The sequence below is a fragment of the Euleptes europaea genome, chromosome 15 (assembly GCF_029931775.1).
Source record: "Euleptes europaea isolate rEulEur1 chromosome 15, rEulEur1.hap1, whole genome shotgun sequence".
Taxonomy (NCBI): domain Eukaryota; kingdom Metazoa; phylum Chordata; class Lepidosauria; order Squamata; family Sphaerodactylidae; genus Euleptes; species Euleptes europaea.
Window position 1 is genome coordinate 803,897 of NC_079326.1, and position 17,114 is coordinate 821,010.

General features: G+C 44.1%; 1 protein-coding gene across 1 annotated transcript in view; it reads left to right on the forward strand.

The window, feature by feature from the left end:
• PNKD (PNKD metallo-beta-lactamase domain containing) overlaps window positions 1–17,114 on the forward strand; it is a 50,276-nt gene that overhangs the window by 19,146 nt on the left and 14,016 nt on the right. The window contains exon 2 of the mRNA XM_056861616.1: window positions 15,532–15,647. Within this exon, the coding sequence (XP_056717594.1) occupies window positions 15,532–15,647 (116 nt within the window). The remainder of the gene's footprint in view (window positions 1–15,531; window positions 15,648–17,114) is intronic.

Sequence of the window (17,114 nt, forward strand, 5' to 3'; positions counted from 1 at the left end):
CAACCTAGGGATTATGAAGGTCTTCCTGAAGCTCCTGAACAAGAAAAGTAAGAAAAAAGATAAGCGTTCCACCTCGCCGAAGAAAAGCTCTTCAAAGAAGTCTTCGGGGTCGAAAAAGCAGTCGGTGATTGCTCAGAATTGACAGCAGGTCGGGGTTGATCGGCACTGAGGTCACTATAGAGCCGACATCCCCCCCATGATTGTGACTGAGACCAGTCCGATGGAGGAGGGACACTCTTCACAACGTCGATCCCCATCACCTCATCATAAAGTCTTACCGCCACCAAGTGTCCCCTCACCGAGGCATCGTTCACCATCTAGGCAAGGATCAAAATCTCCTAGACAGCAATTGATCTCACTTTGCCGCCATTCGCCACGGCACCAGCAAGAGCAGTCGGCTCTGAGGGCTGAACCCTCACGCCACAGGCCGTAGCCCTGCAACTCGCCAGCAAAGTAGTGAGCTACCTTCCTATAGGTGACCCTGCACAACATCGGGACTGGATATTCACTTTTCATCCGCAGAGGAGGATGTCGTTGAATTCCCAGACCCCCATCTGATGTCGATAGACCCCCATCCAGGGATACGCACTGATCTGACTACTATCGGTGCCATGTAATCTGGCCCACCTACCAGTGCTGCCCGCCTCCATACCACCCTGCATGTGGCTGCTATGATTATCACCACTTTGACCATCCCAGATTGACTACTTGGGCGCTGAGAAAGTCTGCTTCGGCATCGGGCACCTTGGCTCCGTAGGATTCATTTTCCCAATGGAGGCAAGTACCAGACCGCATGGACCCTCCATTGGATCCAGAGGATGAAGGGGACCGAGTTCTGAGGTTGGTTCCGAGGACACCTTGCTCCCATCCCCAGACGATGATCCGACTCCAGTGTCATCTATGGAGGACTTAAAATTCTTCACTGAGCAGCTCATTTGAATGTCTAAGGCACTAAGCCTGGACATAACCCAGTCGGATCCGAGGCCTTCGGATCCAATCATGGGGGTACTATACAACCCTGACTCAGGTCCACCCAAGTTTCCTTTGGTAAAAGGCATTAAGGATGTGGCTATGGCTGGTTGGGAAAAGCCAGCCTTGGTTATGCCATCTATTTAAAAGATTCTAGTTGGGAATGGGGACTAAGGCTGTGCAAAAGACTTCACAGAAAAGATATGCGTTGAGGAAACATTTGAAAGAAGTAAGATGGCTTTTTTTTGCCATCAAGTCACAAGCTGACTCATGGTGACCCCGTAGCCATTCTCAAGGCAAGAGACATTGGAGGTGGTTTGCCTGCCTCTGTGTCATGACCCTAGTATTCCTTGGAGGTCTCCCATCAAAATACTTGCCAGGGTTGGGGCTGAAAGTGTGCAACTGGCCCAAGATGACCCATTAAGCTTCCATGGCACAAGTGGGGATTTGAGCTGTCAGGCCTTACTGCTTTGGGGTAGCCAGTGTGAGCCAGTGGAGCTTTCACTGCTGCACACCTGCAGCGGGCCTCCTCTCAAGGCCGGTTGCTGGCAGCTGGTCAAGGCTGGTGATAAAGCTAAAAACTTTTAGGATATGATATACAATGAGCTAAGGTTAATTCTACAATAAAACATCCCTAAAACTCCAGAGATGATGTTGTTAAGCATTATACCGGACCACATTATAACACAACGGATTTTTTTACTCTATGCCACCACAGCTGCGAGAATGGTATACGCAGCTAAATGGAAAATGTCTGAAATACCGGTCAGAACTGATTGGATTCATAAAATGTTTGAACTAGTAGAAATGGCAAAATTGACTGAGTTAATAAATCAAAAAGATAATGATGTTAATGTGAGGGCCATCTGGTTTTGGCTCTTATCTGTTTCTATCTCTACCCCTTTGAACTCGTACAAGCAGTTCGCACCTCTGTGTATCTTCCTGAGTCCCCCGCCTCATCCTTCTTGCCCAGGTGACACCTCTCCTCCCCTGCTGTGCTTTCTGCCTTCACTCCCTCGGGCCGAGTCCGGCCTTGAAATGCAGATAGCCCTCACTGTCTTTCTAGGGCTGTTTGATGTTTTATGCTGCACCGGTTTGCCTTGTAACCTCCCATGCCTCCCATGCGTGTGAACCTTCGTGCCCTGTAGTAGATAAATACTGTAACCCCGATAAGCTAGTCACTCGCAACTTTGTATCCATGAGCCTGTCTTCTCTGCCTGAAGCCTTCAATAAATCTTTTGTTCCTGCATCCAAGTCTGAGCAGTTGATTTGGCGAAGTTTGCCCAGCTAGGTGGGGACTCTCACAGTTAAGGAGTGGGAGGCGTGGATTGTTTATGGCAAAAATGAACTTAATGTGCAAAATGTTAAAGGTTACACCTTAGACTAGGTTAATTTTCTTGTTTCTATTTTTCTTTCTTTTTTAATTGTAGAAGGTTTTACAAAAAATTTTTTTATAAAGTAGTAGAAAATAATTGCTAAGAGGATTACGAAGATAAGTTAGAGATAGAAGAAGGAAGAGGGGAAGTCAAAGCAGGGGAAGATAATTGTTATATATATGTTACTCTTAATTGAGAATTAGAAAAGATTGAAAGGTAATGTTAATTGATTGTATTGAATGTATGAAAAAACAATAAAAAAATTATAAAAAGAAAAAAAGGCTGGTCAAAGCTGTGATCTCATACTGAATCCTGTTTGTGGTACGTGTTTTGACTTTGAAGCCGTGAGAGACTTGGAAGCCGTGTGAACTGTTATCTGGTCATAGCCATAGGAACCAGCAGGTTCCCAGAGCACAGTTGTTTTTGCTTTGAATTCTTTTTATTGTAAGCAGATTCGCCTTGCTTGTATTGCTGCCCTCACTTGCGTGAGCTGCAGCCAGCTTCTGAAACTCTGTCCTTTTTCTCCCATTAAATTAGCTCCTCTTAGGATCATCACTTGTCTGAGCGTGTCTGTTTGTGGGAAGCTAGGGACGGACACCAGAGTCTGACATTAGGGCAGCAATCGGGATCCAGCACAACTTGATCCAATGGGATCGCAGATTATAAATGAGTCTGGTGCGAACCCGGACAAATCCCCAGTCTCCAGAGGCAAGTGCCAAGCAAAAAACGGACTGGGTCTGCTGTAGTCGGAGCTCCACAGCAGACCGCTTCTGTCGAGAAGCCGAGAGCTCCATAGATGGTGAGCGACATGGGGGACACTGTATATGTAGATGTCGTATTACAGGATTTTAGAGGGGGTCCCCAAATGACAGTAAAGGCTTTGATAGACTCGGGGTGTGCACGAACCTTAATCAACGAAGAGACTTTTAGGGCTTTAAAAGTGAAAGCCATGCACTTACCCCAACCCATACAGTTTGCCCAGATGGACGGCAGTAATTTTCGAGGGGGCCCTGTAGACAAGCGCACCCACCCAATAGCCATGGGAGTGGGGGACCATTGGGAGCAACTCCATTTTACTATTGCCCCAGGCATTAGTTATCCCATTGTGCTGGGGGCCAACTGGTTACATGGACACAGTCCTACCATAGATTGTAACGCCAGAACCATCGCATTCACTCAACCCCAGTGCGAACGCCATCGCAGAGAGGTGGCAGTCAAAGCCAGTGCATTGACAACGGGGGTGATGTGCCCTTCCACCTCTCAGTTGCCTGAGGAATACAAGCCTTTGCAGATGTGTTTGATGAGAGGGAGTGTGATGTCCTTCCCCCCATAGTAAAACGGATTGTTCCATTGAACTGGTGGGGGAGGGCAAACTGCCAAAGGGAAAGATTTACCCAATGAGTCTGAAAGAAAAGTCAGTACTTCGGGACTTTCTGGACAAGAATTTGGCCCATGGTTTCATCCGGCCCTCCACAGCTCCTTGTTCCGCGCCAGCCTTTTTCGTGCGGAAAAAGACAGGTGACCTGCCCTTATGCATAGACTTTCGCAGACTCGATGCGGTCACCCAAACCAATGCCTACCCCATTCCCCTTATTCTGCATCTTCTCAGCCATCTGAAGGAGGGTTGTATATTCACTAAACTGGATTTGGTGGAGGCGTATTACCGGGTACGAATCCGGGAAGGTGATGAGCCACTAACTACGTTTTCTAACTGTTTTGGGATGTTTGAATACCTGGTAATGCCCTTTGGGTTAAGTGGTGCCCTAGTGTCTTCATGCAAATGATTAACGAGGTGCTGCATGACCTACTTTTCAAGGGGGTGATTGTTTATCTTGATGACATTTTGATTTACTCCAAGATGTATGAGGAACATGTCAATTTGGTTAAGGAGGTTTTACAACGCCTCCGGGAAAACCAACTGTTCGCAAAGGTGTCCAAGTGTGAGTTCCACCAAAATCAGCTGACCTTCTTTGGTTATGTGATTTCGCATAGGGGGCTGGCAATGGATCCCACAAAAGTGCAAGCTGTGGTAGAGTGGGAACCGCCCTCGACCCGTAAACAACTTCAACAATTTCTCAGTTTTGCACATTTTTACTGGGGGTTTCTCAATAATTTTGCACAAATTGTGTTGCCCTTAATCGACTTATTAAAGACTAAGGGGAGAGGGAGTTCTGCTTCCCTGCCGTCTTCCCGGTTAGCGTGGATGCCGGACTGTCAATGAGCCTTCGAGACTTTAAAGAGGTTGTTCACATCAGAACCAATTCTCAAGCACCCTGATTGTGAGGAACCTTTCGTGGTTCAAGTGGATGCGTCCGAGGTGGCCATGGGAGGGGCGGTTCTACAGAGGGGAGAAGCAGGACAGCTACGCCCTTGTGCATATTTTTCTAAGAAGTTTTCCCAATCAGAACTCAACTGGCCCATTTGGGAGAAGGAGGCGGCTGCCATTAAACACGCATTAATGGTATGGAGACATTTCCTAGAAGGCACCGAGATTCCCTTCGAGGTGTGGAAAGAATATTTTATTTTTTATTAAACTTTATGTAAGTTCCATAAAAAAGAAAAGAAAAAGAGGTGTGGACAGATCACACGAACCTTGAGGCATTAAAGGGAATGCATAAACTTACCGCGAAACAAGTGCTCTGGGCAGACTTCTCTAAATTCCGTTTCGTGTTAAAGCATGTTCCTAGTAAACAAAATCAGTTGGCAGATGCATTGTCTCGGCTTCCTCAATACCAGAGTAAGGCGGAATGCCCCACTGACTCCCTCTTTACCCCAGAGTAGAGGGGGGTCATGCCTAGTCTAGCCGTACAAATGTGCGCTCAGGCCTGGCAGTCTTCTGCCGCAAATGGGAAGCCAAATGCAATGAGATACTCTCCCCCTGTGGAGAGGGGTCACCACTTTTCCCCGGGTGCGTCCAGAGAACACCCCTCTTAGAGGGACTGCCGGACTCATTCAGGGTTGCCTTAATCCAAGCCATCCAAGCTGAAAGCTCAGCTAGCACGCTGCCTGACAAAATGACTTTGAGGGAGGGGTTCTGGTTCAAGGACTCTAAGCTATATTTTCCTGCATCACTGCGGAGGGAGGTGATTGATCGGGCCCATGGGTCTAAAGTAGCGGGTCATTTTGGTTTTGTTAAAACTTTCCATTTGCTCTGCAGACAGTTTTGGTGGCCAGGAATGAGAACAGACTTGGACTCTTTCATTCGTAGCTGTTCCGTCTGCGCCTCTGCGAAACGAGTGATGGGAAAACCACCAGGACTGTTAAAACCTCTGGAGATGCCCTCAGGCCCCTTGGAAGTTATTGCAATTGACTTTATAACTGATCTTCCTCCCAGTCGGGGGGAAATGGTACTTTGGGTGGTTATGGATCTATTCTCCAAACAGGTGCACCTGGTTCCTTGCGCGGGCCTACCTTTCGCCCAAAAGTTGGCCTGGTTGTTTGTGTCACATGTCTTCAAATATCACTCATTCCCGCACAAGATAATATCCGACCGCGGGGTCCAATTTGTAGCTAAATTTTGGAAAGCTTTTCTCAAGCTAGTGGGGGTGAAACAGGGGTTATCGAGTGCATATCATCCCCAAACTGATGGACAAACTGAGCGTTTCAATTTTGTATTAGAATGTTATTTGCGCTGCTATGTGAACTACCACCAGGACGATTGGGTAGATTTACTGCCTTTTGCAGAGTACGCCTACAACAATGCACACACCAATCCACAGGTTTCAGCCCGTGTATGGCAAAGAGTTCAGGCCTTTTGGTAATGTGGATCTTTCGGGGGAGCAGGGTTTCACCAAGATGGCAGATTGGGTGAAAGCGGTACGAGATACCTGGCCGTGGTTACAAAAAAATCTTGAACATGCCAAGGAGCAATACAAAATACAGGCTGATAAGCATCGTTCCCCGGGTTGGAACTATCAGGAGGGGGACCTCGTCTATCTGTCCACAGCAGTGGTCGCTCTGATGGGTCCCGCTGAAGAGCCGGCACCATCTTAAAGGGACAGCTGGAGAGAGCGAGGAGGGATCCGATTTTACATGCAAGTTGACTACAACATTTTTTTTTATTTCTTTAAAATATCAAACTGGGGTGTTTGGCAGAGGTGCTTCTGAAGGAGATAATGCTGGACTAGGTATAATTTCATTACGCTCTGTTTTTGTGATTTTTGGCTTTTTGCCTGTGGAGTGACGCAGTCTGAAAACTTTCTTTCAGTATTGGAAGACTCTTAAAACAAAGGAAAAGAGCAAGAAAATAATCACAGTGACATGGAATATAACATCTGAGATGTCATAGTGAATGTGTTTTCTCCAAACTGAACTGACACATCTGAAATAACTTTGTTTTATAAGCTGATGAATTAAAAGAAGTTCCTTGCCCCCCCTTCCCCTTTTGTGGATTATAGTTGGTTGCTGTTTAGCCTTTCAATGGGAGAAAAAGAGAAGCACGTCAAGGAAATTCTTAAAGATACAAATGTCGCGCCGCGCCTTGGGCCTGGAGGGTCTCTGGCCTGGAGGACGCTGAGGCTGAGACAATCTCTTCCGCCTCAGACCAATCCGAGGGGGAGTCAGAGCTCGACTCTCCCTCGGTCGTCGCCAGGTTGCCACAGGACACACCTTGTAGCATAGCACTGGCATCTGTATCCTCCCCGGCAGGCAGACTTCTCTGGCCTTATATGCTCTCCAGGCCAGAGAAGTCCCTCCCCAGCTCCGCCCCTAGCCCTCCCCCCGGAAGTCCATATAAGGGCTGGGAGGGTCTACCTCCCAGCCAGGGGAAGTTAATCGCAGGCTCCGCCCCCTCCCCGCCAGTGCCCAGCCGCCGGCCAGCTGGGCCGCGGGGAGGCCGGCTACTGCCGCCGCCCTCCCCAGGCCTCTCCCAGGCCCCCCTCCTCCCGCCGCCGGCCCTGCCGGCTGGCGGTCCTCGGCGGCCTCGGCCCCGCTGAGGCAGAGACGGCTGGTGGCTCCTCCAGCTGGGGCGCTTGCGCTGGCATCCTGGCGGGGCCCGGCTCCCTCAGCGGCCCCGGGGCCGGCGCGGCGGCGGCTCGCGGCTCCTGCGGCGGCTCGGGTTGGGCCGGTCGGTCGGCGGCCGGCTGCTTTTGAGGAGGCTGCTGACGGGCTTGCTCTCCTCCTGCTGGTCTGGAGGGCAGCTGCGGGGAGAGGGAGCCTGGGTGAAGCCGCCCTCCGGAGCTGCCAGGTGAGTGTGGGGGCTGCCCCTTGGCCCGGGAAGGGGGTTGGGGGGCCCCTCACGGGACAACAAAGCTAGTGGTACAGCTTCCTCAACGTAGGTCTTCTGTATCTTTAACTATGTCAAAACAGACAACTTCACCATTAGCAACTGCAACTGTAAGTGCAAAGATGACTCCAAAAGCCAAGCCTGAAGTGACACTGAATTCTGTATTTGAACTCCTATCTAAGACTCACCAAGATGTTGCAGAAATGAAGCAGGAGCTTGCCCAAAATACAGCTACTACGTCTCAGAATTCAGTTGCAATAGCGGCTTTGCAAGACACAATCTCATCTCTGACTGCCAGACAAGACAGGCTCGAAACCAAACTTACTAAAAATACACAGGAGACTAAAGAAATCAAGAAGAAGGTGGACACTCTGGAGATGTCATTAGCAGCTTCAAGTGAAAGGGATGAGAAGCAACAAGATCAAATGACAATGCTTGAACTTAAGATTAAAGAATCCTCTCTACGCATACGTGGGCTGAAAGAAAAGATTGAAGAATGGGATTTGCGTGGATATCTGACAGGACTTTTGGCAGATTTCTTACAGGAACTGGAAGAAGTTATTGAGGGGATGATTGTGACGGCCTACAGAATAAATTCTGCATACGCAACTAGAAATAAAGTACCAAGGGATTGCCTGCTGCAATTGCTTTCAAGAAGTCAGTGAGATCTTATACTCAACAGCCATTACAAGTCACCACTTAAAGTTGAAAATGAGCCTCTGAGATAGATGAAGGAAATACCTGCAAGATTGCTGAGGAAGAGGAAGGATTTTATGGAGATTGTACAACGTTTAAGACTCAGCAGAATACAGTTCAGATGGGAATTTCCACAAGGCATTTCTTTTACCTTTAAGGCTAAAAGGTTCAAGTTTACAGAATTGGATAAGGCTGAACAGTTTTTGCGAAGATATGATGCAGATTTGTTTAAACCTATTAAGCCAAACAAACAATCTACAACTAAAGAATCCACAGAAGAAGAAAAGGCGTCTGAAGCATCTGGGGGTGGAGGCTTACCAATAGATTCAGCAGAGGAGTCTCCAATTGATGATACTGATGGCTGAACAGAGAACTTAAACAGTGTGGGGGAGGGAAGGGGGCAGGTTATGGGATATGGATGACAATTTTGGCTTTGGAAGGTTAATGGATCTAACTGAATTTTAATGTTACAGGTTTTATCTTGGAATATTAATGGGTTGAACTCTCCCAACGAAAGGAGGAAAATATTTCACCATTTACAAAAAACTAATGCCAATATTATTTGTTTACAGGAAACGCATATACTCCCAAAGGATACATTTAGGTTGGAACAACTAAGGTTGGGTAAACTTTTCATGTCATGCAATGAAAATAAAAAAAATTAATGGAATAGCTATGTATTTACCTTTATCATTAGAACCAAAAACTATTTACCAAGATGTGGAAGGAAGAGTGTTGATGGTGGAAATAACTTGTGGGTTCCAGAAGTTATTACTTGTTGGAATATATGCGCCTAACACTAATCAAAAAGTATTCTATGATAAATTAGCAATGTTATTAGCTGAATATGCTACAGAAAAAATGATATGGATGGGGGATTTTAATGGAGTAATGGGACCTAAGATAGACAGGTCTGGGAAAAAGCAAAAAGCAAAAAATGAAGGTAAATTACCGGGTGTTTTTGATGTTCTTATAGATCAATGGGATATGTTTGATGTCTGGAGACTGACAAATGGTAATAAGAAGGGATATACTTTTTTTTCACAGAGACATCTTACACATTCCAGGATAGACATGTTATGGCTTTCGAAAGGTTTGATAGATAGATCAGAAAACCCAGAGATTTTCCTAAGGTGTTATCAGATCACAATGCGGTATCAGTAAAAATTAAAATAGGAGATAGAAGGTATAAATCCTGGATAATAAATTATTTTCTTTTAAAAAATACTAAAATAGTGGATAAGTTGAAGGTGGAAGTACAGAATTATTTTAATGAAAATATAGGTAAGGGTACTCGGGAAGATATAGTTTGGGACGCCGGTAAGGTGGTAATTAGAGGAGTATTAATTCAACAAAATACAAGATGGTATAAGGAAAGGGAGACAAAGAAAAAACATATATTGGATGAAATAAAACAAGGGGAGCGACAGTTTAGAAGACTTCAGGATAAAAATAACTAATTTCAGAGATAGATATGGATGCATATCTCACTAAATTTGATTGGGAAAAAATAACACAAGAAAATAAAGAATTACTGGATTCTCCAGTAACTAAAGAAGAATTAGAAGAAGCAATAAGTAAAAGTAAATTAAATAAATCACCAGGGCCAGACGGATTTACCGCATCTTATTATAAAGTATTTAAAGACCAGTTAATTCCCTATTTATTGGAGGTGATGAATTTAGGATTGACAAAGGGTATTATCCCTCAAACATGGAAACAAGCAAACATAGTATTAATACCAAAGGTAAATTCTGATATATTGGAAGTTAAAAATTATAGACCGATTTCATTATTAAATACTGATTACAAATTATTTGTTGCAATTTTAGCTACTAGACTGAAAAGGGTATTAAATCAATTAATACATGAAGATAAGCAGGATTTTTACCAGGAAGATTGATTAGTCAGAATGTAAGGGTGGTAATAGATCTTTTAGAATACGCAGAACAAGATACAACCCCAATATCTATGATATTTTTGGACGCAGAAAAAGCATTTGATAATGTAAATTGGCAGTTTATGATCAAGGTATTAGAGTTCATGGATTTTGGCGAAAATTTTAAAACTGCTATAAAAAGTGTATATATTCAACAAACTGCCATTTTGCTTATAAATGGATCACTATCACCGAAGATTGAGATTCAAAGGGGAACGAGACAGGGATGTCCTCTTTCCCCTTTGCTGTTTATTTTAGTATTAGAATTGTTATTGAATAATCTTAGAAAAACTGATGAAGTAGTTGGTGTACGAATAGGGAGAAACCAATATAAAGTTAGAGCATATGCAGATGATCTAGTATGTTTTTTGATTGATCCGATTGAGCAAATTGATAGATGGAATAAAATTTTGGAGGTTTATGGAAAGCTTTCAGGTTTTAAAATTAATAAAACTAAGACTAAGATATTGGTTAAAAATATGACTCTCCCACAACAACAAATATTAACTAAAAAGACGGGATTTAATATTGAACATAAAGTTAAATATTTAATATCGAATAATAATCTCAATTTATTTCAAAACAATTATGTAAATCAATGGCAACAGATAACGAAAGATTTGAAAAGTTGGGAAAAAATGCTGTTATCACTGTGGGGACGAATCTCAGTAATTAAAATGATGTTACTACCTAAAATGCTTTTTTTGTTTCAAAACTTACCAATAGTGAAAGGTGCTCAGATATTTGAAGATTGGAAGAAAGATATTTTGAGTTTTCTTTGGGGTAAAGAAAGACATAGGATAGCATATAATAATTTAATAGAGTTGAAAGAAACAGGAGGGTTGGGATTGCCAGATTTGAGAATGTATTATCAAGCAGCTTGCTTCACCTGGATAAAAAATTGGATTCTCTTAGAGAACCCGAAGTTATTAGAATTAGAGGGATTTAAATTGCAATTCGGGTGGCATGCATACTTATGGTATGAGAAGGAGAAAGTAAATAAAGAATTTAATTCCCATATTGTTAGGAAAAATTTATTACAAGTGTGGAATAAACATAAAGGTTTTTTTGAAAGTAAAACTCCTGGTTGGATTAACCCCATAGACGCTTTTATGAGAAGGGGTGCACATCTAAATCTAGATTGTAATAAATATAGAGAAATGATAGAATATAAAGACGGGATATGGGTGCTGAAAACTCAAGAAGAACTTCAAATTAACGATTGGTTTATGTACTATAAATTAAGGGATGTATTTAGTAAAGATAATAGGTTGGGTTTTAATCAAACCAAATCAAAATTTGAGATTATATTATCTAAGGGATTGATAGGAAGGATTTATAAAGTACTCATAGAACTGAATTTAGAACAGGAAAGGATTAAACCGGTGATGGTGAAATGGATGAGGGATTTAGGTTACAATATAGATTTGGAGTTATGGGAAAATCTGTGGAAAAAGGAATTTAAATTTACTATTACGAATGAAATAAGAGAAAATTTATATAAAATGTTTTATAGATGGTACATAACCCCAGTATTATTAAGTAAAATGAAAAAAAGACGATAAGGCTCTTTGTTGGAAATGTGGAACAGATATAGGTACATTCATGCATGTCTGGTGGTTTTGCAAAAAAATTAGGAGGTTTTGGCGATTAGTTTTGAATGAAACTAATAATCTGACTAAATTAAAAATAAAAAAAGATCCTGCCTTTTGTTTATTGGGTATTCCAAAAAAAGATTTAGATAAAGGTGACAGAGTCATATGTCAATATAGTTTTGCTGCAGCTAGAATTACAATTGCTAAAAAATGGAAGCAAATAAATAAACCTTCAATTAAAGAGTAGAGAGAAAAATTATGGATGTATATGCGGATGGCCAAAATTACAGACTCTTTACATGGTAAAGATATGGATGAATTTAAACACACATGGTTAAAGGCTGCCGCATATTGGGATAAATTGGCAAAAACGGATTTTAAAGGTATAGTTAATGAATTATAGTTCAATGTGATTTTTAATTAATGATTATAATAATAGGTTTTTATATACTGTCATAACACTTCGCCGGAAGTTCAATGGTGAAGGGCACATAGGTGGGTGGTAGGATTTTGGGCACTATAGGCTTTTTTTAAAAAAAGAAAAGATAGTAAATAATAATGTATTAGCATTGGTCGTAATAGTGCTCTGTATATGTTTTTGTGTATTTTATGTTTTTTTTCTTCGTTTGTATTGGATTATGATTTTATTATTATTCTTTTTTTCTCCCTTTTTTTCCTTTTTGTATGTTTTATTATAAAAACAATTTAAAAAATTTAAAAAAAATATCTGTCCACAAGAAACCTATGGTCCTTACGCCCATGCAAAAAACTGAATGAAAAATACGTCAGACCCTTTTCCATTGCATGGCTCATAAACGAGGTCACTGTAGAACTCAATCTCCCTAAAGCTTTGAGGGGGATTCATCTGGTTTTCCATGTCAGCCTACTGAAGAAACATGTACCCTCTCTGGAGTGGCATCCACAACCCCCTCCCAAACCTCCTGTGCTGGTGGAGGGGGAGGAGCATTTCGAGGTATCTAAAATTCTCGATTCCCAGGTCCGCAAAGGAAAACTATATTACCTAGTGCGTTGGAAACATTTGTGTCCTGGCCATGACGAATGGGTGGCCGAGCACCACATAGCAGCCCCCTGACTGGCCCGTCAGTTTCACGCCACCTATCCCTCTAAACCTCACCCACTTGAGAACGTGAGGGGGGGCTTGGGGGGGCAGAATGTCAGGCCTTACTGCTTTGGGGTAGCCGGTGTGAGCCAGTGGACACCTGCTCACTGCTGCACACCTGCAGCAGGCCTCCTCTCAAGGCCAGTTGCTGGCGGCTGGTCAAGGCTGGTCAAAGCTGTGATCTCATACTGAATCCTGTTTGTGGTACCGTGTTTTGACTTTGAAGCCATGAGAGACTTGGAAGCCGTGTGAACTGTTATCTGGTCATAGCCATAGGAACCAGCAGGTTCCCAGAGTATAGTTGCTTTCACTTTGAATTCTTTTTATTGTAAGCAAATTCGCCTTGCTTGTATTGCTGCCCTCACTTGTGTGAGCTGCAGCCAGCTTCTGAAACTCTATCCTTTTTCTCCCATTAAATTAGCTCTGCTTAGGATCATCACCTGTCTGAGCGTGTCTGTTTGTGGGAAGCTAGGGATGGGGAACAGAGTCTGACACGAGCCTAGTCTGACACCTTGCCCATTACACCACACTGGCTCTCTTTAAGATGGCATTACTCTGGTGTTTTAGGAGGTTCCATACATAGAAGGAGGAGGGAGCAGGATATCATGGCCAGGGAGTATGAAAGTGAGGAAATTGATAGAGGGAAAGGCCTTAGAGGGCTTTGAAGGCAAAGATATGGCTTCTAATCAAAAGAGCAAAATTAATTAGACAATTGGTTTGGTTATACCCTGGCTCATGCACAGAGTACATATGGGCAAATGTGTCTTGCAAATATATATTACCTTAAACCTTCAAAATGTGCAGTCAGTCACCTACCTCTGACTGTTTCAGTGTAATGTTGCTGTAGTATTGTCTACAAGTTTTGCAAGTAAATAGAGCCATTATCTCCTAAGCATTGCTTTAGGATCCTGCAGGAATGTGTACCAATGGTTTAATATATGTGTGTGAGAGAAACACTCAGGATATGAACCCACGTCTGAATTCAATCCCTTGTTCTGTCCCTTTGTGGTCGCCAAATTGTCGCGGTTCATGCCTTTCAGTGCCTAAGCTCTTAGAATGGACCCCTTCCTGAGAAGGAATATGTTATCTTATTCAACAAGACACCTACTGAGCAGGAATCAATATTTCTTACCTGAAAGTAAGCTTTTTCTTTAAGTGCGTCAATAAATTTATAAAAAGGTATAGCCTTTTCCTGGGCTAAAATCTAATGCTGAAAACATTTTTGAGGGCTGAATGCTGGCTGAAGGGAAGCTCTGCTCACACTTCTACTAGCAGAGTCCAGAATTCATTGCTTGGTTCAAGTAAACTTGGGTTGGTTCCAGGCTGTTTTCTCGGGAATTTATATTGCTTTTTCACTAAGGCTGTTTTCACACCAGGGCAGGAAAAGCCTGGTGATCCCCTTCAAAGCTAAGCTGCAGCAACTCTACTGTGAACTTTTTTAGAAAAGGGCTGAAGGGGAGAAAAGCAGAATTTAACTCTGCGCCTCTGGCTTCCTGGTCTGGCTGCAGCTTCCACTTGGAAGGCTTTGCTTGCGGGCCACCCTCTACAAAACTAAGGCATTTACAAATTTGTCAAATATTGCAACTGTATATGCTAGGTAAATTATAAATGATACATTTTATGCTATGAAAGCAGTAAAATGAGTTTAGGTTTGATAGGACAGTAAGTATTACATATATTTCCGTTTCCGCCAACATTTCTGTTTTTTTCCAGAACATTTCTGGAATTTTACTTCTCTGGGGCTAAATAAGGGGAAAGCATGTCTAGAAAAACAAAAGGCATTAAAAATACTCAAAAGCATGTGTTTAAGGATGAAAATTCTTGCTGTAGGCAAAGCCCCCCCCCATGTGTGGCTGTAGGAGAACACAGGCAGGGGGCACCAGATCTTTAGTACAAAGCCCCACAACACACTCCTGTTGAATGACATTTCTGTACGTTCCCTTAGAAGTCCTTTCTGGAAAAAGAAATCGTAAACTGACAGATTAACCATGTCATCTGACTGTTCATGCAAGATGTGTAAAGTACCATGAGAGAGAAAGGCGAGTGAGAGCCTGAAGCAGTATTGCCTGTGTGGCTGAATCACTAAGAACTAGGTGGGTCTGTCCTGTGACAGATTCCAAGATGTTGATCTTTGCTATAACTCTCTGTAAATCTGTCCTAGTTGAAACTTTGGCAGCTGGAGTTAGGCTGCAATCCCGAAGTGGGGGGGGGACCTCATTAGGAGCTGGCGTGACCCCACGCCAGTGTAAGTGCCCCTTTAACTCAGGATAAGGGGCAATTACGCCCCGTCCCGGGGGCAAACATGGCAGCATCTGGGAGCCGCAGAGCCACCTTTTTTGGTGGCGTGGCCTTTCTGCAGTCAATGGGGGCATTTTTGAGTTCTTATTTTTAAACTTTTAAATGTCCTTCTAGTGGCCGGGTAGCCTCTGTGGAGGCGGCGTGGCGACACCCCCCCTCTCCCAGCCGCTGCCTAACTGCCCCCCCCTTCAGGAATGGGCTGCCCATTGCTGTTTGCTTGGATAAGCATAATCTTGATGAAAACAGTGGTGCAGACCTTTGTACAGGGCTCCACGTCATGACCTCCCTGTTTGTCTCTTCTTCTTGTCCTGCAGGTATAATCTGTATGCCCACACCCGGCTGGGCTATCTGTTCTACAAGCGTCAAATGAAGAAAGCACGGGAGCGTTTTCCTCAAGGCCACTCTGTCAGCCAGCCACTGGTGTTCAGTGGTAAGTACCAGGACTCTTCACTGAATTCATGGGGGGTTGTGTGCCCGGCACTCTCTCTAATTAGCCAAACATTTCCTTTGTTTAAACTTCAAGACAAAGAATGTGTTGCGTGTGTGGTGCAGAAACTAAATTCTGGCATGGCAACTAGAATGAATTACCGTATTTTTCGCTCCATAACACGCACTTTTTTCCTCCTCAAAAGTGAGGGGAAATGTCTGTGCGTGTTATGGAGCGAATGTGCGCACAGAGCCGGCTGGGCGCACTGGAACAACACGAGCCGGCTCTGTGCGCCCCGTTCCAGCACGCCCAGCCGGTTCTGTGCACCCCAGGACGCACAGAGCCGGCTGGGTGCGCTGGAACAGCGAGCCAGCTTTCCCCACCCGCCTCCCAGCTGGGAGGCGGGCGGGGCGCACAGAGCGGCTCGCGTCGTTCCAGCATGAGCCGGCTTTCCCCGCCCTGACGGCCAGCTGTGCGGGGGGGGGCGTGTTATGGTCAGGTGCGTGCTATGGAGCGAAAAATACGGTATACATACCATCTGAATTAGTGGGGTTAGACTTTGCCATGGTTAGGGTTTCCCTTTTAAACATGTGCAGAGTTCTAGACCTGCCTGTGGCTGAACTGTTGAAAGAGACATATCAAGTTTCACCCTTTTGAAGTCTGATCTTTGACATGAGCTGAACTTGCAACAAGCTGCAATATGTGTAATGTGCAGTTTTTATGTCATCTCTTTTTTGCCCCCATTTGTGACAAAAATGTCTTAGTGAAACACTTAAGATAGCTTGTTTATCAACCTCTATTGCCTCGATCCAAAGCATCACAAACATTTTCTGCTTTGATTTTGTTCCTTGATTCATTTGCTTAATGCTTGGCTTGGCTTAGCGTGGTGTAGTGGTTAAGAACGGTTGTTTGGAGCAGTGGAGTCTGATCTGGAGAACCAGCTTTGATTCCCCACTCCTGCACATGAAGCCAGCGGGGTGACCTTGGGCTAGTCACAGTCTCTCAGCCCCACCTGCCTCACAGGGTGTCTGCTGTGTGTGTGTGGGGGAGGTGATTGTAAGCCAGTTTGATTCTTCCTTAAGTGGTAGAGAAAGTCGGCATATAAAAACCAACTCTTCCTCCTCCTCTTAATTATTTTTCCCCATCTTTAAGAACAAAAATTAGATGGCCCTTCAGCCTCTTCCCAGTCCTCCCACACAGTAGTGAAAGTGAGTGGATATATGCAGATCCATTGTGCGTTAGAGGCCTCGTTCTCACAGAAGTGGTAAAAGCCTGTGTCTGGGCAGGGCCCACTTTAGGCTGCACATGGGGGCTCACAGGATTGAACGCCTCCACATCAAGAGCTGGCATGTAAGGGGAAAGCGTGGCTAGAAATCTCTCTTAACATGGTTTTCTATGTGAATTAAGGTTGCCAACCTCCAGGTAGTAGCTGGAGATCTCCTGCTGTTACAGCTGACCTCCAGCCGATAG